This window comes from Hirundo rustica, chromosome 17 (assembly GCF_015227805.2).
Source record: "Hirundo rustica isolate bHirRus1 chromosome 17, bHirRus1.pri.v3, whole genome shotgun sequence".
Lineage (NCBI taxonomy): Eukaryota > Metazoa > Chordata > Aves > Passeriformes > Hirundinidae > Hirundo > Hirundo rustica.
In genome coordinates, this window is record NC_053466.1 from 2762657 (window position 1) to 2784903 (window position 22247).

Genomic DNA, 22247 nt, shown 5'->3' on the forward strand with positions numbered 1-22247 from the left:
CAGAGCACTGAACCAGAAAATACAAATCCTGAAGCAGAACACACCAAACAAACCTGCAGCAGGAGCTTGGCTGGGAGTGAGGAACCCAGACTTTCACTGGGGACGGAGGGAGAACCTGCTCATGCCACTTTTGCTTCATCACCTCTTCCCTGGCAGCCCTGGCTCCTCTCAGCCCACTCTGGGGCAGGACTGGCTCTGTGCATTTGCTGTGAGCTTTGAGGAGATGCAGAATCGACAGCACCAAGGCCCTGTGCAGCAATTTTGGCAGCAGACAGTCACAAAGAATTAAATTTCACTGTCTCCACCTTCCAGATGAGGAAACCATGACCTTTGAAACAGAAGTGATCAAAAGCCATCAAGAATTCAAATCCTTTCCTTGTCTTTAGGCACAGGAAACACCCTTTTTACTGCTCTGCACTGGTGCCTGTGAGTACCACAGCATTTCACCTACGGAAGTAATAAACATGAACAGGACATGGATTTATACATTGGCTTCCTTGCCAGTACACATTTCCTTGCAGAAAGTATTTTACAAACCAGGAAATGCTTCTTATGAAAAGACAAACACTTCTGATTTTAAGCCAGCGGGTTTTTTTCCAAATTCCTCAGTCATTTATCCTTCACTTTGCAAAATGAAGACTTGAAAATATTTTAAAAATCAAAAGCAGAACATATTTGAACAAAGGGAATGCAGGTCATGTCCGAAACAGATCTTGTCCTTTTTTGGTCTTGAGCCACTTCCTCGTGTCAGACAATTAACTTGAGTTTTTCATTACAAAGCCTTTTACAAGGTTAGGAGGTTTCCTTCCTACCCAGTTCTCCTCAAATTTCTATGGATCAGTTTCTTGTCTCCTGAAGAACAGGCACAATTATTTCTTACCTTACAGTGCCTGTGCAGATAATGTAAAACATATGCTGCTGTCCTGGTAATACATTCTTGTTGATTAATTAAACACTTCTTTCCATCACATGTCACGAAACACAAATTGTCAGCTTTCTGCTTTTATTTTTTGCTTAAAAACTTGTCAAAGACTCCAGCAATGTGCCCACTGGAGCTGAAAACCTTGGAGTGCAGAGAAATCCAGTGGGTTCCTTATTACTGCTACCAAGGGAAAGGGTACCGTGGTGATGGGAGGAGAAAACATCTTCATTTTCCACGTCTCTGCGCCATTACTCCCACCTGAACTCCCCATCCACACTTTCAGACTCCTTTAAAAGTAACTGATTTTGTGGAGCAGCCAGGCCCTGTGGGATTAGGAAGGGAGTTCCTTCTAAAAAGGGCGTTCCCTGTATTTAGGAGTATGTAAAAAAAGCACAAAAACAAAGAACAAGCAAGCAAAGAGTGTGTGCTTCTGGCTAAATGATGGCAGTGCAAAGACAATACGTGACAGAATGATGCAGATAAAATTCTCTTCAGTTTAGTGACTCTGCCTCTAAGTTCCCTTAGCAGGATTCTTCCCAACTGGAAAAAAATCACTGGCTGAAAAAAAGTCAATTTATTTTGCTGACAAACCAGTACCAAACTGCAGCTCCTTTATTCTTTGCAAGCTTCTGAAGCAGAAAAAGCTGCTTTGAGAAGCAGAGCTGCAAATCTCCCTGTGCCTGGGCCACACTGCCTGTGCCAAAGTCGGTGCCACAGCTGAACTCCAGGAGGGTCTGGGAAATTTGGGGTTAAGTAAAACACTTTTGTGGGTAATAAATACCACAGGACTAATTGCATCTCTGATAATCACTGGTATTATGCTTTATATTCATACAGAGTTTTTATATCATTTATAATCCCATTGACCTCTATGGTGACCTCTATTCACCATCTGTGATGATATTGCCATTATTTGGGTTGGAACGTTAATACAGCCCAACACTGAGCCCTTGTACACCTTGCAATGGATTAGGCACAATGTCAATAAGAGAAAGAAATAATTTGAAAATATTAATACCTTGTATTGTACACCTTGCAATGGATTAGGCACAATGTGAAGAAAAGAAATTAATAATTTGAAAATAGCTACAAATCCCTACCTCTTCCTCAGTCAGGACTTCGGAGCCTTCCAGCTCGTGGGCCTGACTGCTCTTCTGCTCCATCTGCTTCTCCAGGCTGGACATCTCTTCCTTGGCAGCCTGAAGCTCTTCTGCCTTGGCTTCTTTTTTTCGGGAAATTATAGAAGCCTGCAAGATCATTAACGTAAAAATTGCCTTGTTTAATTAGGAGAAAAATGATTTTTAGATAAAATGTATAAATTATATCCAGCAGGTTAAACCACAACCTCATTGAAGTTGGCTGCAGCATCCCAGCATGGATGAGGTTTCCAGCACAACCTTTCCGCCCAGATTCAAGCTGATATATTTTACATTTTAGATTTACATTTCTTCACCTCATTTTTTCATTTTTTCATTTTCATTGAGGAAAAAGGCAGGCATTTTAGCTGCTCCATTTCTTCTGCTTAGTCCTTCTTAGTGCATATGTAAGATACACCAACATGGCTTAACTGGAAAGTTATCCAAGATTTCACAAATGTCATAATACAGATTTTTATACCTCCAACCTACTCCAACCTACAGAAATATGTTACACTAAAGCAGAACCGAGCCACTAAATCTTGGCAAATAGTTAGAAGATGATGAATAAAGCAATAAAACACACAAATAGTGTAGATTACAGATTCTTTTTTCTTAGTCTCGAAGATAAAGCATTTAAAACATAATATTTTATACAAGACTGAATATTTAATAGTACCTGAGTTTTGACCAGAACAGATTTGGTAACATAAGTATACATTAGTTCACGGATTTTAAAAAAAAAAGCGTTTTTCTCTCACCAAAGCATCCTGTTGAAAAATACTCAAAAATAACACAACACATTCATTTAGATGCAGGTGCAGCAATTTGAGGCATGGCTGGTTTCTTCAAGGGAAAGGAAAAACTTGCAAAAAAATGAAGCCAAAACACAGCAGCTTTCTCACACTCAGCTGAGAGGACCAGCTTTCTCCCTAAATAAATCTCCAACAGAATTGTGCTGGGGTGGGAGCTCAGCTCTTCGCTGCACGAGGTGTCTGTGGTCACAACCCGGGGACAGCAGAGCTGATTATTTTGTGAAATAGAACGCAGGCCCTGGCAGAAGAAAGCAAAGAGCTCCACAGGCTCTGAGCTCCCAGCAGCAACCTCAGCAAGCTCAGCTCCTCCTTGGTCCCAGCACATTCCAGAGCAGGATTTTCTCTCAGGAAGAGCATCTCTTCCAAAATAAAACCGTGTTTCGCGCTGCGTTTGCGACTGAACTGCAGAACGTATCCTATCCCCATTTTTTCCCTCCCACTGATAAATTTCACTTAAGCCTTTTTATTTCTCAAGCCATCATCATAAGCATCACGCTGAAGATCTTCCATAAAATTAGCAGTGGTGCAGGTTGCCTGGAAAAGGAATCGCTCAGGTTCCTTTGTAAAAAAAAATAAATCTCCAAGTTCATAAATCCTTTTTATAACTTGGGAATTTACTAAGGCTGGACCAGCCTGCCTATTTTATAGCAAGATTATTTTACAGCCTCAGGATGAGAAATCAAAGAATTCCTCCTTAAGAAAAATGGCATTTGGTGAGACACGAGGAAGGGACAGGGCTCATGCTGCCTCATAAGAATCCATCCACAGCTGGAACTTTACCAAAATAGCTCCTGCAAAATTCCCCTTCCAGAACCGCTGTGATGCAAGGACAGCAGTCAAAACATTCACTGACACCACAAAAAGCAACGTTTGACTAAGCCCCAAACATACATATGTTCAACAGCTCTTTATTTTCCTTTTGATCTCTATTATTATGTATTTCTACTGAGGATGCCAGATAAATCAAAGGAAAAAATCAGCATGTAAACCAACCAGTGACTGATTTTTCTCTCCTGCTTAAACCTCATTTTGTTCCTTCTTACCTGCTGGCGATAAATGGAGAATTTACTATCAGTTGGCTCATATGTGATCATCCTTTTCTCAATAAGCTGATTCATTTGTGCATTGACTTCATCTAGCTGCAAGACAGAGTGGAAAACTAAGGAAACAGAGCTTGGTGTCTTTATCTTCTCCAAGAATTAAATGCTTTGCAACCCAGATTTACAATCCAGCCAGTTCCTTTTTTTAAAACAGAGAAACAGACCCAAAAAGCTCTGTGAGTCATTAAGTATTGGCCAGGAAGAGGCTGGTTTTGGATTTCCAGTTCTGTGCCTTTATGATAAGGCAGAACCATGACGTTGGACCTGAAAATGAAGTAAACTGGTGCATGTGCAGAGAAAATGCAAAGAGTTGGTACAGAAAACAGAAATTGCCACATACTGAGTGAAAAATGTCATTTTATTGACATGAACTAAAATTCCCTTTCATTCAACCACTTAACTGAACTTCAAAGGGAAGCAAAAAAAGATTAAGTGAGAAAGATTTCATCAACACTTGGTAGAGTCACAGACCATCATATTCCAGGTCTGTGGTGCCTTCTCCTCCTGCCACAAGATGCACTTGGTTGTCCTTAGTCCCAAACTGCTGCAATTCATTCCAGCCGAAGCTTCTGGAGCTCTCAGGCACAGCAGAGTGCAGATTCCAGCTTTCCTGGTGCTCTGGGACTCCCAGCAGCCATGGAAAACACAGCCACAGCAACCTTCCTTTAATTCTCTGCTGCTGCTAAGGGAGCAGCGTAACCATGTGCTGCAACCCCAGGGAGTGAGACCAGAACACAGGGACAGTGCTGGGCATCACCCCAGAGCTCTGGGAGCAACATCCATGTGCTTGGAAAACTGAGGATCTCAAATAAATTGTTCTGTAGGACTAAAAATAATCTTAGCACCTGAGAAAAAAAAACCCCAACTGTCTTGTGAGTTGTATTCTATTAGTGGTAGAGCGGGCTTGAATTTGAAAATGGAATAAGAATTCCCTTCTGTGAATAAGTTCCTGGGGTTTATATTATAAAATGCATGGTGGTAACGTGCTTAGTGCAGTTCAGCTCCTTTTTAAGGCACTGAGATAATAAAAAGAAAAGAAAAAAAAGAAAAGCTGCCTAAGGCCATGCTGTGGTAACAGCCAAGTGTATGACATGTTTTTATTATCTTTCAAGAAGATACTTCTAAAATATAACAAATCAAAGGTTACATCATGGAGAAAGAGGGAAAAAACTTAAAGCTTTTGAAAATATTGCGATAAACCCAACAACACCCTTGGAAAAAAATGTGCAAAACAGGGTTTCAAACATGCCTGAAAGACATAACTGCAGCCACAAATATTGTTTTGATTAGAGGAACTAATCTAGGAAAGCAGAGGCTGAATCACAGAGCTGGTTTATTATTTCAGCCCTAATCTGCCATTTATTAATGCTGTCATCTCTTAAGATGGATACTCTGTTTCCTCATTATCTCTATTTCATGGCAAAGCCTGAGCTGGAAATCCCAGGGGTATTAAACACCAACTGGTAAGAGAAGACATTCAGGATGCAGGACTACTCTTCTTCCCTCCAACATTGGTGTAAATCTTCCTCATTATCATCAATAGAAACACTAATAATTAGCATTCCTCGAAATTCTTCTAGGATATAATATTTCGTATTTAATCTTTTAGTTAGGATTATGCTAATAGGAAAATTTCATTGAGTTAATATATAAATGGACTTCTGTGGCAACAAAGCCCTCTGCACGTTCTGGATATATCTGACAAAAAAAGGTTTTTCTAAGACTATTTGCTTTTAACTTATCAAAAAGCCTGGAAAGGCAAATCAAGCATTTGATGCTCAAATTTTCTTTGGTTTTAAAAACTAAACCGAACAATGCAGGGCTCTTCCAAACACTGAGGAGTTCTGTGAAATTATTTTTGTGAAGGATTAAGGCATCATCTTGTGAGGATACATCCCTCAGGGAATGCTGTTCCCTCCAGAAGCTCTGGATGTGTTGGGATAAACCCCTCGATGGCAGGGAGAGTTTCAAACAAGTGAAATCTGAAGAGAAGAAAAATCAGCCCTTTCGTGCTGAATTAACACAATTTCCTCAATTGCACTAAGGATCTGTTTGGGTTTGGGGTTGGTTTATTCGTGTCTCTTTTGTGAGTATTTAAAAAACCCTTATCAGAGAGTTTGCACTTGGTGACTGGGAGCCCTTTGGTTTTACAGCTGTCGGGATGCTGCTTTGGGAATGGAACATTTTCTCTAGGATCTGAAGCAGGGATGAGAACACTGCGGAGTCCAGGAAGCTCAGACCATGCTACAGAACACAAATGAAGTGTGACCTTGGTCCCTCACCTCACTCTCCAGGGCAGTGAGATCAGCTTGAGTCATGGCTGGCTCTGCAACCACCTTTTCTAAGTAATACACTGAAGTCTTTTTACTTTCCATCTCTCCGGGTATTTTTTCAGTTACCAGGTAGGAATTGAAATTTTTCTCCTCTTCTAGTTTCTTCATTAAACCTTAAAAACAAATTAAATCAGTGAGTGTCTATAAAAGCAACGTAGCAGATAATTAAATTTGATTTCCCCAACACATTAAAGTATTTAGCAGCTGATTACAATAACAACAGCGTAACATTTCTTTTCGGTCTTCTTTTCAGTGCTCAGAGAAAGGGGGAGCTACTTGATTTAAATTTTTAATCTGGATCTTAAACAATGTAAGAGGATTTATTATGCACCTCTAACATGTTACTATCAGCTCCTTGAGAAATTCTTCTCATTAATAACAAGTAAACCCCATCTCACATGAAACTCCAGCTGAATCAGAGACAGAATTCAACACACACCGCTGAACCTTTATCTGTAGGAAAATCTTAATTTGGCCAAGCTCGTTGATAGATTTATTATATCCTTGGAGATCCATGCTTAAATTAAAACTTTTTTTTTTTCTGTCTGGCACTTTAAAAGGCCTTAAAATGTGCAAAGTTTAATGTATGCCTACTTTAAGGGTCCTTTACATTGCTGGAACGCAGACCGCCTCTCTGTAAAGATTTCTTCTTGAAAGAACAAACATTTACTCTCAGGACAGTTTATAGACTGAGAACGCAGAAAATAACAATCCAAAAGAAAAGAGCTTTGCTGGACACCAGCCTGATGCACCTACACCTTACCAGGCTTAGGAGGACTTGGCTCTTTCTAGGCAGGGTAATTCAGGCTCCTTTACAGATCATTTATAAATAAACCCGAGTAGGTGCAGATAAGAACAATTCACAGATAGAAAAACACGACGGAATAAAAGGAAACATCTATTTAAATTACACTGCACAGTCTCCACTGACAACAGGCAGTTCAGTGCAATAATTCCTCAGAGACAACTGCCAAGGACTACAAGGTTTGGAAGCTGCATGTCAGATGAGAGTGGGAATGGGTATTTCAAAGTATTTTGCATGATCTAGGTGATCCAGGATTTTTTTTGTTTGCAAACAACTTGCTGTGGTTGAGATTTTGGCTCTCTCCATCTTTGGGAGAAGATGGAATTGTGATGAAATGCCAAGGAAAACAAGAAGTTCACAATCTCCATCTCTTTCATTTACTGCACAAGCAGAGAGAAGTTGAGCACAGAGATACAAAAGTGCAGCTGATGCTGCTGAAATCAGGGATGGGAAAGGAGCAGCTGAAAACAGCTTTTGGTTCTCAGGCTAAGAAGCCTGGCTGCCAAAGGGAAAGGTCAGAACAAAGTGAAAGAGCCCAGGAAAAGGGCCCCCCGTTTTTCTGCTGCTATTTACCTCTAAATCAGTGTCCTGAGAGATCCTCCTGAGCCCTGCTCCCAGCCCACTCTGACAGGAAAGCTGCCAGAAGGGAAATAAGCCATCAGCTCTTGAGAAAACCTCAAGAACTGGGAGAAAAAACAGGCCCTGGGGAAAGCAGCACTGCCAATGACGCCGAGTCAACACAGACTGAAAATGAGTGGGAATTCCTCTTTCCCAGTCTGTTGATTTCTGTGTTTATGGAAAGCAACACCACCACAGGACCTTTTCCCCTTCGTGGAGGGGTCATTTATGAAAACAAACAGCCCCCAGACGGGTTTTGGAGTGGGAGAGTGGAGTTGCTCTGCCTGTGGAACAGCCATCGAGCACTTGGCACTGCAGCTGCACCCTGGGAAACACACTGGGACTTACTGGGAGGCATTTCCCACTTCCTTCCTCCAGAAGAACTCAGTTCCAATCTTCCTCAGCCCACGACAGAGCTGGGCAGGAGGGACCACATTTTAATGTCTCACTAGCAATCTCCCACCTCTGCAAATGGAGCAAAGCTGCTTCCCACATACCCTGTGAGCTGAATTATAACCTCAGAACTGACTGCAACGCCGCTCCCAATCTGATATTTATAACCAAGAGCTTTGGTGTGGCAATCAATGGGATATCAATTACAGTATTCTGATATGAAATATTACTATTTTAATTAAATCAATTTCTCGAGGTTTTCAGCAGCAAAGAAACCTGCATCTATAACCTATACTCCATTTCTTGTGCTAGTCCCGTTTTCTGATAAAAATGTACATGCTTCAATGATTTATTGTAGATATCTTTGCAAAGAACCGCAAGAGCTTTGATAAGAGCAGAGACCTTTTGACTTCATAGGATATAACCTTGATCCCAATCTGATTTATTTCTCAAATATCCTGAGTGGTTTTGTATTGTGCTGAGTCCTAATGGAGCAACAAAACGAGTTAAAACTTGATTTCTTGATGGGGAAAGACACGATGTCAACATCCCTCATGAGTGATGTCATTTCTTTCCTCAATACACTGGATATATTTTTCCTCCTATACAACTCAACACAAGCAGAAGTAACTACCTAAAAGCTACTTCTGCTGCTTAGCAGAACCTTAAAAACCAAAACACAGCTCCTGGTTTGGGGTTTCTTTTTCAGTGAAAAGCATTCTTTTGCAAGTTCCCAGGCTAGAGAGGAAAAAAGGCCAGCATACTTCAGATCTTTCCATTACACATATAAATTCTGTTTTTAATGTTTCAACATTGACTTATGGTTACAAAATCTACACACGTAAGCGGCACAGAAATCTGGCTCTGTGCCCTCAGGTTATTTTAGCAAGCTTCTGCCAACCACGTATTTACATGTGGAGAGCTATTCAGAGCAACTCCTCAAGTTTTCCATTCAAATTTTTTTATTATTATTATAAAGAGAGGGATGGGAGAAGGAGTTTATTCATGTTTGCTCAGTCATGTAGAAGAGAGGCGATTTTCTCTGCGTAATTCTGTTAATGGAGCTAAAACTTGATTAACCTTGGGCTCAGAATCTTGACTGCTTTTCCCTCTACAGGCTGCCAGCTGGGCACCCTGGACAGAACCATTTGCAGCAGGAATTCCATTTTCAAAAGGGAGGGAAAAGAGAGGGGGACACTCATGTCACAGACTCTGCCAACAATTTGTTTAATATCACATGGGAAGGCCATGACCAAGTCTAGAACAGACTTCCAGCATCAAATCCTTCCCTTCCCTTTCTGCAGCCACAAAGAGAGGGCTGAAATGATTTCCTCCACAGCTTCCAAGAATTCCACTTCCTCTTTGCCTCTCTTAAACAGAGGCCTGTGACATGCAAACACTGGCAGATCGATCATCCCTTCCATCTATCCTTGAAAAACCAAAAAGTTTCCTAAATTTGCGATTCTAAGCTCTGCTTTCCATTTTTATAATTATTATTAGAGCTCTTTGAAACTTCTCTGACCCTCCCACATCAGGGCTGGATGTGCCAGAGCTGAAGCCAAAGGGAAGAACCTCTCCTCTGGGATTTTCTCCCAGAAATAAAAGCAGGGAAGGCTTTTACCTCATCTGTGGCAGTGGGAGCTCCAGCTCTCCCATTGCCACATCTGACCCACAAATTCTTCTCAAACACCTCCTAGGAAAGAGCCCCACATGCCATAAATGCATTGCATATACATTATTCCTGGAGGAATATCCTGGAATCTGGCAATTCCTTAAAATAAATACTGTTGGCACGGGCTTGGCTCCCCAAGTGATTGTGGTCACTTGGAATCAACAATCTCCTCATTATTCAGCCATTTCCCTGTTTTAATTTCACCAGTGATCATCTGCTGTTTTCTTTCAGGAATCTGCTGTAAATACCAAACAAAGAAAAGCCAAACACTCATTCCATTTCTCAAAACCTTCCACAAAACTCCTTTTAATCCTTTTAACAGAAACCACATTGAATTTTTGCTGCCTTGTTTGTTCAAAATGGGGTAGAAGAGTTAATGACATTAAAAAAATCAACTACAGCAACACCATCAATATCAGTCTCACCAACCAGACTTGTATTCTCATCACAGATATAAAATTACCTTAGGAGTGCTTTACCACGACCTTGCATCACTTGACAGTGACTTTATAATAAATCAAATCATTTGAAGATGAAATAAAGTTCCACCTAAGCCAGTCTCCTTCAGCAAATACTTCTATAACTTTAATTGTAATGTGGTCTGCAACATTGGAGGAGATCATTTAAACTTGGAATTTTAGGAAAAGATCATTATGTGGAAGAGAAAAATATTAATTTTTTTATACCAAATGGAATATTTAAGTAATAGGTTCCTAAATTTCTGGTTTTCATCAAGAATGAAATAAAATGGGCATCTGTACAAAGCAATTCCTCTCTGACAAGTATCTTTGAAGTTCTCATTGTTCTAAGTCTATTCCTATATATTAACTTAATGAAGTTTATAAATTACACATTTTACTGTACATCAGCACATCGTTTTAACACATTCTTTTAATCAATATTTTCAAGCTACTCATTCACTTCTTGATAATTCTGCCAATAAAGTAACCAGTAGTGTCCTGTAAAATGGACAGAGACCAAGAATTCAGTGATTTGGTTTGTTTCTTCATGTTATCAGTTTCTGTTCGTGCAGCAGAGATACTCAAAGCAAAATGATGTCAATCTTGCAGAGTAATTGTGAGTTGGGCTGTGGTTATTCAGACCAGAGACCAGTGTTAATAAAAATACTGTTCACATCCAGTACAACAAAAACCCCTGCAGAAGATGAAAATTCATGTTACTTAGTGCTACCAGCAGCAAATCCCTCTCTAGTTAAACAATATCCTGAGTAGTACTGAAGTTATTAGAGAGAGAAAGATTGAAGTTAATAAACAGGGAAGGACTGAAGTTAATGAACAGGGAAGGAGTGAACCAGCAGCATCACTTCCAGCTGTTTTGTAGCAGCTCAGAACAATTAATGATACAATACAAAGCCTTGCAAATATGATGTTTCTAAGAGTTAAAATCCTACCAACCACGAGGCGTATTCTCCTGAATGATGCTAATTGCATGCTAATGATACTCATGAATACGTGCTAGTTGCATTCCTTACAGAGTTCCTTTACATTTCTTTAAATATAAAATGAATTATAAAGTGAAGTAATCAAATCCATAAGACAAACAACAAAAGCTTCTGCTCATTAGCGACAGCTCTGAACATTTTATCTTGTTCAGGAAGTAAAAACACCTGAAGTATTAAAAATGCAAGAAGTTTTCTTTCAAGGGAAGGATCTGAGTTCAGTGCAAATCCAGCTGTTGCACTGTGAGCAGACAAAGCCACAGTGATAGCAGGAGGCAGCTGAGGTACCAAACTGCAGCCAAAGGGAATCTGCAAAATGAAATAAGTTGTGCTACCCTGTAGACCAGCAAAGCTTTTAAAATAAATGGAACCTATTCGGTGCACTGTGGTCACCTAACTTCAATTATTAAAAAAACCCCACAGTTGGCATTCTGCAATTGCTGCTACAGGCAGTGCTTTTGTAACCAGGGAAAGCAATTACAAAGCTGAGTCCTGAGGTCTTTGGGCAGAATTTCAACACAAGTTTTCTTAAGTAATGACTCCAAGCTTTGATTGGGAACATCTAAATACTTTTTATTTTTTTCCCCGCAAGCAGGACTCGAGATAAGGAAACTAAACATGTTAACTTTATTTTCATCTCAATGATTAAATGACATATTTACTGGCTTTTTATTATGTTACCTTTGCTTCTGTGAACTGAACCCATCGAGTTTCCATTGGCCTTAAAAAAACCCAGGAACTGAAATAGAATTGTTGACACAGCTTTGCTGTATAAACTCTCTGATAGCTACTGCAAAAAAAAGGAACAGTTATAAAATTCACTGCAAGTCCCTGTGAGATGGTTCAGATACTCCTTTAGTTCCACTTGTGGTCCAGTGGCAGATGAGAATCATTAAAAAATCAAAGTAAAATTATAAAGTAATAACAATGCTACGAGGTGGCGACTGAGAAAAATCCTTTAACTCAGAAGAGCTGCCAAAGCAGTTGTGTGATGCAACTGAAATAGTAAATGTTCTTGAAAGAGCAGGACAACGACTTGGTTTACTAAGTTTAAATTGAGAAGCAGTCAGATTCTATCGTTTTGGAAGTAATTTCTTCACCATTCTATGGCATGTTTTGCAGCACACTAACCAAGGATGCAACAGGAAAAGCCCTACTCACTTTCTGGTTTGGAATCTGCCACCACGAGCTGCATCTCCTTCAGCTGCACCTGGGCTCTCTGCAGCCTCTGCTCCGCGTGGAACAACTTTGGAGACACAATTGGACACACACAGGGTCACTCCTTGGAAATCCACGTGCAAACAACCAAACCAACAGTGCCCAAAAAGAACCCCAAACACAGAACGTGGCAGCTGTAACGTCTGGTGATTTTCTGTTTCACAAGGGAATGTGCCAGACCAAATGTTCAACACTTGGCCTGGGTTTACTTGATATTCCCTCCTGTTAATTGACAAGAGTGTTCTTGTCCTCCCAAGTGATATTTTTTCTGATGGCAGAAATTCATCCAACAATTTTCAACCAAAACCACGAGTGGCTTGAGCATTACAACAACAAAAGGCAGCAGGAATCAGGATTGCAGCAGATAATTCTCCTTATCCTGCAATGCAGCTGAGTTGTCACAGCAATCCACTGTCCTTCCCAAGAGCAGTCTGGAAAGCTTCCTGCCAAACAAGCCCCAGCTGATTTGCATTTTTGTGACATAAATGTGTACTAAGAACTGGAATTAACTGGACATTACATTAATTTTAATCATGATCTTACTCGGGCTCAGGCAAAGACCCAACAGCCTGAGAGGCCACTGCTTCCCATTGATCCCACATCCAGACAAAGGCTACAATAGAAGAAATCTGAGGGCTTTTCCCATTTTAATAGTGTTGAAATTCAGGCTACAGAATTTGGTGAGACAGCGCGGGAAAATGGCTCTGGGTTCTATTGAACTATCTTGTTTTGACAACACAGGACAGGAATGAAACCCACCCTTACACTTGGATGTCAGCTGCCCCCAGGGCTCCTCAGGACATCTTTTTTTCCCAAATTCAGAGGCCTGAATGCTCCTGAATGCATATTGCCCCCACTCAGGAAAAAGATGAGGTACTTGCTGTGTTGCTCAGCCTCTGAAATCTTCGTGCAGATCACAGAGATAGAAATCAAACCAAGGAAACATTTGCTCACTACCATAAATATGAAGAGTTCCCTTCGGGTGCCCCGGCAGTAAGTCATGGAACATTTCCTGGGAATGCTAAAGGATGATGTCAGTGGGAGCTGAGGCAGCCAAGTACCTTCACTGTGGTGTTCAAAACTTGCAGGGTCAAGCCTCTTCCCATAAAATGTACACAGAACTTTTAAATGGGATTTAATTTTCTGGGGTTGGGAGAAACTCTCTCAGCTACTGTTCTTCCTGATGTGTTTTTAAAATGCACGATTCCCAAACAAACAGCAACAACTCTTTATTTTAACAGGTCTGTCGTTATGCCAGTACCTGACTTTTTTGTTCTTGTTTCTGTTGAGCCAGAGATTCTTCTCTCTCTTTCTCTAAGCGAAGCTGTCTTGCTATTTCAAGCATCCGTTGATGATTTTGTACTGTCTCCACCTACAGCAAGCGGATAAATAGTGCAAGTTGCTGTCAGATAGCTGAGAAATACATTAAAGAGATCATATGTCTCACAAGCCCACTTAGCGCTTCCCTTCCATACACGTTACTACTCAGAAATGACAGCAAAGTACTGGACTGGAGATTCTTAAAAGCTCTGGATCAACGCCTGGGGAGATTCCCTGTAGGTCAATTAGTTACTTGATTCCTTCCTAGACATACAGTGTGTTTATCTTAATCCTTGTTTGCATTCCAAAATCGGAGTTGCAGGCCAAGGATTATGACACTGAAATGTAGGAGTGTTACTTCTCTTATTACCCTCTTCTTAAGACGCTCTACTCTTTTGGCCAGTTGATCTTTCTCCTCTTCCATGGCGCTGATGTCCTAAAAAGCAAGAAAAACAGAGAAAGAAATATTAATTTATTTCCCATATATATTGGATCGGACAAAATTCTCTTGAAATTAATATGAAAATCAGAATTCTTCCCTGAATACATGGAGGCGGTTATAATTTTATTGATCTATGATCAAACATCCAGGATTCCAATCTCTCTCCTCTCTTACTTCCCCCACAGTTCCCACTCTCTTTATGCTAACATTCTTCATCTGCATCCTTGAGTGTTAATGTGAACATTTAAAATAAAAGCAGGTGGATTTCTCTAAAATAAAAACAAACAAATAGAAACCAGCAAGGAACGAATCAGCGTGAATTCAACATCTGATGCAGTCTGACATATGTTCTTAATGTCACCAGCATTACCCACTTCCTGGCAGATCAATTTCCATGAAGTTGCTTATGAGCGATGTCTGCTGCCACTTTTTGTATTAAAACTGTCTTAAAAGAAACACTTTCTAGTGCTGAAACATGTATCTGATTATTATTGTTCTCCTTTAGTCCTATCTTACAACAGCAGGGCTCTGCAGATTGAGAGTTATGAGAGAAAAGAAAATGAATTCTCCAAATGCAGAACTTATCTCAACGTTTGCCTGCCTTGTCTGTGTGTCCACTGGAAAGCTGTACACAAGCTTAATTATTTTGCTGAAACAGAGCAAATATCTCTGCTTAACACTTGAGCCACGTGGGGTCATCATTTCTGTTGACTTAAGCTCTTAATTCATTCAACACCCTCTGGAATTATTAGCCACTACCAGGAAAGCAAAAGGCTCTGTATCAGTCTGCACTCAGAGGAAATGGAGTTCTAATATTTGGAAATCATGCTGCACAGAGTCTTGGCAGCCTCATTCCCCAATCTGCTCCAGAAAAGCTCAGCTCTAAACACGAGCGAGGATCTTTGTGTTTGCCAACAGAGAGCAGTGACAAGAGGCAGCTGCAGTGCCCACCAGCTCTGGCCTCTACGGCTTTCACACTGTCCACAAAGCCAACAAACATGGAACTGACATGCGAAAAAAACCCAACTAAATAAAAAATTGTGGAGTTTTGTTTACCCTTCTTATTTCTGCGGTTGATAAACCAGATATTTTGAGCTGCTCGTGCTCCTTGTGTAGGTTTTTGAATGCTTCCATGAGTTCTTCATACTGTGGAATGAAATGGAAATTGTGCGGGATGAGCTCTGTGTCTAAGGATTTTCAGATCAACACATTGTTTTACTACTAAGACAGTAAGTGTAGACATAGAAATATGGTGAGAACAAGATAAAAAGGCATTTTCTCATTGCAAAACCTGTCAACTTATAAAGCAGAAATAAAAAAAATCACAGTGCGTTATCTTCCATTTGAAGAGACAATCAGAACTTCCCAATTTCCCCAGTATTTTCACCTTTTGTAATACACGGTGTACTTGCAAAACAGGAAGATGTCACCCAAGAGGGACAAATGAACAAATTACTCTCTGTGTATACCACATACAGAAATGTATCAGCCCCAAAAGGAAGAGTTGGCTCTAACAACACTTTCGATGGAAGCAATGGGGCTGGAGTTTCCAGAGTGGCCCGAGAGCAGGGCTGGGTGAACACGTGAGAAATGGCTGTGCCACGTTGCATAACCCTCAGAACATCCCAGAGATTGATAGATGCAGCTCAGCACTCGGAGACAAGGAGACAGTGTGCTACTTCCACACCAGTACTTTGCCCACCAGGAATCTTAAACTGAGAGGCAGTGTGAAAGTCTGTGTGGGTAGAGAAATAACAGGGGACAGCAAGAGTTTAGAAATATGGAGAGGAAATAAATTTAGATTCAACTCGGAGAAACGCGAGCTGAGGTATAAGGGAAGATAGTCTCCACAGAAACAACCCTTCAATGAGATGGAAAAATCTAAAAGGAGAGTATCAAGTCATTTTTTACTTCCTGGAAAGAGCAGTTGATATGAAAGGTGAATACTAAATAGCAACAGCAAGGGCCAGTTCAAACAAAGGCATCGGAGCCCTGAGCAGTGAAGCAGCAACTCCATTCTACAGAATCCTGGGGAAGCAGCATCCAGAGCGCTCTGCTCACTTCTGGTTGCTTCAGTATCAAGCACATGCTGACAAACTGGAAGGAATTAAAAAAATAGCAATAAAATGGCTAAGAAGAGGAAGATAAAATCATAAAGAGCTGGATTAAGTGGCAAATAAAGGTGTGACAAGAAATGCACAGGCTGGACGAGGAGGAACAAGTTACAAAATGCAGCAGTAAAACCCAACCGGCTTCCATGATACCCCTTATGCACTCTGGAAGTCCTTTAACAAAAATGAAAATGAGCAACTGGTCTCTGAGCAGCTGCATTCCCACTGCTGGTGTCCAAGAGTTTTCCTTTGGTTGTCTCTACCTCTGTCAAGAGAGGAGTTCCATAAAACTTTTCCTCGTTGGAACATGACATTTCAAGGCCAATGGCAGGATCCAAACAAGGCAGAGCAGAGTTGGATGGATCATAACAAAAAAACGTTCTCACTTTTCCCTTTGGGTGCCCCACATGCACCTGAAATAAGGGACACACTCAAATGACCAAAAGAACACCCAGGTTCCTACATGCAAAGAGAGATCTCTGGCACCTGGGAGCAAAACACTGAAGCCTGAACAACGAGGTTAATGCCTGACGTTGCTTATTTCTTAAATGATAGATTGCAGGCAATCCGATGTCTAAATCACAACACAGGTGGCAGGTTTGCTGATTATCTCCTGTAAGTAATTTACAAAAGTTCATTTTCGCTCGATTCTATACACCCATAAAACTTGACTGTGTTATAAGCTCTCATTTTTGAAATTTCCCTTAAAAGACACCATTGCAAGGCTGTATCTAAATAATCCAGGTTAATTGTTTAATTCATTAGTATCTAAATATTTGCACTGTCATGTTATATTGCAGTAAGGCATTCTATTACCCCAGCTTCTGTTTTGAATTAATCAGCAGGTTATTAGTTTAATAAGATGGTTCTATTACTGTAATCCCAAAAAGGAACACATCTCACGTAATGGAAATTATGGAGGTGGGTATTTATACACATTAAGGCTGTGACATACTGAACAAAACATACAATCTGCATTCCTTTCTCTGCTGCTTCTGCTGAGTTATTTCAAGGTATAAACCCAATATTGTTAGAGGTAATAAAGAAATAAAAGGCTTAGTCAAGCCTTAGTTAAACTGTTCAGCTTTCCTCGTGCACAGTTGATAGATCAAGTTACCTCTTACAAACACTCAAACCCACTGTGGTTTTACAGAACAAAAGGCACAGAAAACTGGAAAAAAATTAAGCAAATATGTACCTCAGATAATAAACCCAAAACTTTGGTTCACTTCAAGTTCTACATTTCAAACCCACCAAGTCTGATTATCTAAAATCAACATCTAATGCTCACAAGAGAACTGGGAACATAATAAGTAGGAATGTCAGCACAGAGAAAAAGAAATCTTTTCTTTATTCACAAAAAAATAAATGGTTAAAGCAGAAGTGGAGTAAGGCTCATACAAATATTAGGCATCAAATACTAACAAAGGACTATCATGACTAAAAATAGAATCAATGGACAACTAGGAGACATTGACTTTTGGTCGTAACATTTTCTATTTGAAGTGGTAATTTTATAAAGTTAAAAATATCCAGGTCATATTTCATAGAAAAACAACCCAAACCTGTTTAAAAATCAGAACTCAAAGTCTGTCTAAGCCAACATGGCTCTGAACATTGTTTGGCACCAAGTGCTTAATGGGCTTAAAGCCTTTTAATTCAATGCTACTTATTAATACATAATTTCAGGGTTATTGGAAGAAAAGTGGTCAAGACATCAACTTTTTATTATGAATCTTTGCTTATCCTTGATTCCAACAAGCTTTTAACATAACTCACTTGAACATGTATGCCAGCATTAACCCCCTGATTCATTTATCCCTCCTCCCACTGGCACTTTAATTAACGTAAAATGTTGGCATTCACGACAAATGGTACCTGTTTGTTGAAGTCAGCCACAGTATCATCCTGCAGGAACTCTGCTGGCACTTCCAGTTTCACTAAGAACCGTGCCAGGTAAGCTCTTGTCCTGAGTTCAGTGGTCCTCTGAAGAAGCCAGTGTAAGACAGGATGAATTACAGCTTTGCTTCCAGTAACCAGCCCTTGGCGAAAGGCACTCCTGTGTGGAACCAAACCAGGAGAAAATGCCAATAAATCTCAAACAAAAGAATGATGGCTTGGAACAAAAAATCTGCAATGTTTTGACATTCCTTCTCCACTTGCCTAATGGTTTTTGTAATGCTGTTAGAAGAGAAAACGCTCATGGTGAGGCTTGGGTTTGATTAGCCTGGAGAAGAGGAGGCTGAGGGATTTGCACATTCCAGAGCCTGAAGGAAGCACAAAACAGAGATGGAGAGGAACTTTTTACCAGAGCTTTGAATGCCAGGACAATGGGAATGGCCTCACAATGACAGACGGCAGGGGTGGATTAGATATTAGGAAGCAATTCTTCCCTGTGAGGCTGGTGAGACCCTGGCACAGGGTGCCCAGAGAAGCAGTGGCTGCCCCGGGATCCTTGGAAGTGTCCAAGGCCAGGTTGGATGGAGCTCTGAGCAACCTGGGATAGCGGAAGGTGTCCCTGCCCATGGCAGAAGGTATGATCTTAGGTCCCTTCCAACCCAAGCCATTCTGAGCTGGAAGTCTCCAGTTTAGGCCCCCAATTCTTCTACCTTGAGTCAGATAAAAACCCCGTAATAGGATAAAGCCAGCAGCGACAACTCCTCGTTTCCTGTGACAACCTTGAGGGATGCCGGCAGAGCGGGGGGAGCGCAGGATTTGGGATTTTGGATTTGGGATCGCCTGGCACGGGAGAGACGGGACCGGGACCGGGACCGAGACCGGGACCGAGCCGGGCCGGGCCGGGAGTGCGGCGCCCTCTGCCGGCCGGAGCCGCCACTGCAACTGAGCAGGCGCGGGCAGCGGCCACCTGGAGCCACACCTGGGACCCCAAAACATCCCCGGGGACACGGGAACAGCGCCCACCTGGAGCCACACCTGGGACCCCAAAACATCCACGGGGACACGGGAACAGCGGCCACCTGGAGCCACACCTGGGACCCCAAAACATCCCCGGGGACACGGGAACAGCGCCCACCTGGAGCCACACCTGGGACCCCAAAACATCCACGGGGACACGGGAACAGCGGCCACCTGGAGCCACACCTGGGACCCCATCCCAACATCCATGGGGACATTGGAGCAGTGCTCACCTGAACTAAAGGTCGGTACCATAGAACCTAAAAAAGATGTTTAAACTTGATTCGTAGGCAAAAAGTTACTCACAGGTCTGACACGGTCCCTGGAGGTTTGTATTTGAGGATTCCAAGGATATTCAGCATTCTTTTAGCTGTTTGCTCCGGCAGCTCCTCTCTAACGTTGACAGCATGCTAAACGGGTTTTGAAATTAAATAAGTAATTATTCTTTATTATTATTATTCATACAGTAAAAAATATCGCAGCTATTATAAAACAATTTATTTAACAATTAATTACTAATAATTAGGATAACACTATACTATTTTCTATAATCAATTCTGTTATTTTTATAAACTTGTTTATCCAAGGGATGTTAATTATCTGGCAGCACTGAAAGAATTGACGTTATTAATTTACCAGGTGATAGTGAGATGCTGTGTACAGAACATCCCTTAAATCACCAAACTTCAATTCTCTTCTAATGGATTTTCCTGTGACATGAGTATTCAGGTCAATTTACTCCTCTCCCTGCTCATCTGTGGGGATCTCATCTGTGCAGCCACACTGACTACATCCTCCCAGGTAGTCGGATATCCTGGCACTCCAAGTCACAGGTATCCACACCCCAGGTGTAGGAATGGTCCCTTCTCATCTCACACACACTTTTGGCAGCCTCCAAGGAGTGGGATATAATTTCCATTGCAACAGCGCAGTTGTGAGGTTCAGTTCCTGATCAGCTCCTGCCCTGGGTGTGTGCAAGACACAGCCTGACTTTGAACACTTGGATTGTCAGTATGAACCAAGATCTGTATCCTTAATTTCACAGGAAAAACCTTGTCATCAGCCTCTGGGGAACAGGGATGCTGCCGCCCTGCCCCAAGAAACATTTGCTGGTTTGCCAAGAGCACTCAGACGTACGGGCAGGGAGGATTCTTGCCAGGCACATTTATTTCCTGGAAGATTCATACAAGTTTCTCTTGGTGAAACAAATACGCCACAGGATTATACTGAGCCAGACCTAGGTAAAAGCAATTTCTAATGTCAAGCCACCTCAGGAGATCTGAGCACCTCTGAGTGCACTCCTTACCTTCGGGTCAATCTCGCCCAGAACATCACTGAGCAGCTGCAGCAGCTGCAGCGACTCCAGGGAGTCAAACGAGATCAAATTGTAGTTCTTCCTGAAGGGCTCCTGATTGAGCTTCTCAACAATGAACTGCATTTGGTCACCCATGACTGTGTCCCGGGAAAACTTCGGAAGAGAAGACACGGCAGACGCCGGGGGTCGGCGACCGGGTCCGGCCTCCCCTTAGCGCCGGGATCGGGGGCCGGGCCGGGCCCCGGCGGGAATGCGGGATCGGGGGCCGGGCCGGGCCCCGGCGGGAATGCGGGATCGGGGGCCGGGCCGGGCCCCGGCGGGAATGCGGGATCGGGGGCCGGGCCGGGCCCCGGCGGGAATGCGGGATCGGGGCCGGGCCCCGGCGGGAATGCGGGATCGGGGCCGGGCCCCGGCGGGAATGCGGGATCGGGGGCCGGGCCGGGCCCCGGCGGGAATGCGGGATCGGGGCCGGGCCGGGCCCCGGCGGGAATGCGGGATCGGGGGCCGGGCCGGGCCCCGGCGGGAATGCGGGATCGGGGGCCTCGACCGGAGGCTCGCGCGCGCCGTTACCGCGGGGACGGTTGCCAGGACACGGGCGTGGCGTCACTTCCGGCGTCACCGCCGAGCGGCGCGCACAGGGCCGGGGTCGGGGGCGTGGTCTGGCCTGAGGGGGCGTGGTCGAGCGTGGCGGGGCTGGGTCGAGTAGTGAGGGGGCGTGGTCTGGTCGTGAGGGGACCGGCACCGGCACCGGCACCGGGCTCTTCTGGCGGATCGTGGATCGCTGCCCTCACAGCCGGCTGCTGCATCCCGCCGCACTGGGAGCCTTCCCGGTGTCCCCACAGCCTGCCCCGGTCAGTCCTTCCCGCTGCGCCCCGCGGCCCGCTGGAAAATACAGCCCCGTCCCGTCCCCGTCCCGCGGCGAACGGCCCGGGAATCGCCCGGGAATCGCGGCTGAGGCCGCTGACGGGCGGACACGGCACAGGGCAAGTCTCTCGTGGGGATCCTTCACAGAACAAGTGCGAGGAGTGGCAGAAATAGGTCCGAGATTCGGCCTCTGGAGGATAAACTTGGCTCTGCGGCTCCTTCTGAGGGAGGTTGTTGTCGCATGTGTAGGAGATGTACAAACAGATTGCTGCAGTTACCCAATTAAGATTTCTGGCAGCCTTTGACAGCACAAAGGGATGTCAAGTGTGGCTGATGTATGTGTCAGGTGAATGGTTACTTAATTCTTTTGAATTAAGTGCGCAGAGGATCCGTGTGGAACGGGAACAGCCAGTCCTGGGCCCAGGCTTCATCTGGGGCAAATGGCAAATTTATGTCCTCGAGTCTGAACATCACTTGTCAGCGTGCCTCAAAGTAGCAATAAATATGTAGTGCATAGATCTGAAACAAGGACAGCAGCTTCAGCAACATCAAACAATCCAAAACAGACTATAAATTAAAGTCAAACTTGCTCGTGAAAATCTCTCAGTCTGCAAGTTTGTTCTCGCAGATCCTTCAAAAGCCAAGCTTAGGCCTGAAATAGTTGGATTTTGGAGCCTCTCTGCAATTTCAATTCGGTTCTTGGATAGTCTTAGAATCCCATGTGAGTCCCCAGATGATGGATTAAAATATGCAGTGAGTCATGTTAAATTGGTGCCAATTGAAATGCACAGGTTGTAAATCACTGCAG

At 42.9% G+C, this 22247-nt stretch overlaps 1 protein-coding gene across 1 annotated transcript in view; it reads right to left on the reverse strand.

The window, feature by feature from the left end:
• IFT81 (intraflagellar transport 81) overlaps positions 1-20842 on the reverse strand; it is a 37043-nt gene extending 16201 nt beyond the window's left edge. The window contains exons 1-10 of the mRNA XM_040081158.2: positions 20567-20842; positions 19567-19670; positions 18223-18403; positions 15290-15379; positions 14162-14227; positions 13733-13843; positions 12415-12499; positions 6256-6419; positions 3917-4012; positions 2023-2169 (exon numbers count right to left, since the gene is read on the reverse strand). Of these exons, the coding sequence (XP_039937092.1) occupies positions 2023-2169; positions 3917-4012; positions 6256-6419; positions 12415-12499; positions 13733-13843; positions 14162-14227; positions 15290-15379; positions 18223-18403; positions 19567-19670; positions 20567-20710 (1188 nt within the window). The 5' untranslated portion in view covers positions 20711-20842. The remainder of the gene's footprint in view (positions 1-2022; positions 2170-3916; positions 4013-6255; positions 6420-12414; positions 12500-13732; positions 13844-14161; positions 14228-15289; positions 15380-18222; positions 18404-19566; positions 19671-20566) is intronic.
• Positions 20843-22247: the final 1405 nt, after the last annotated feature.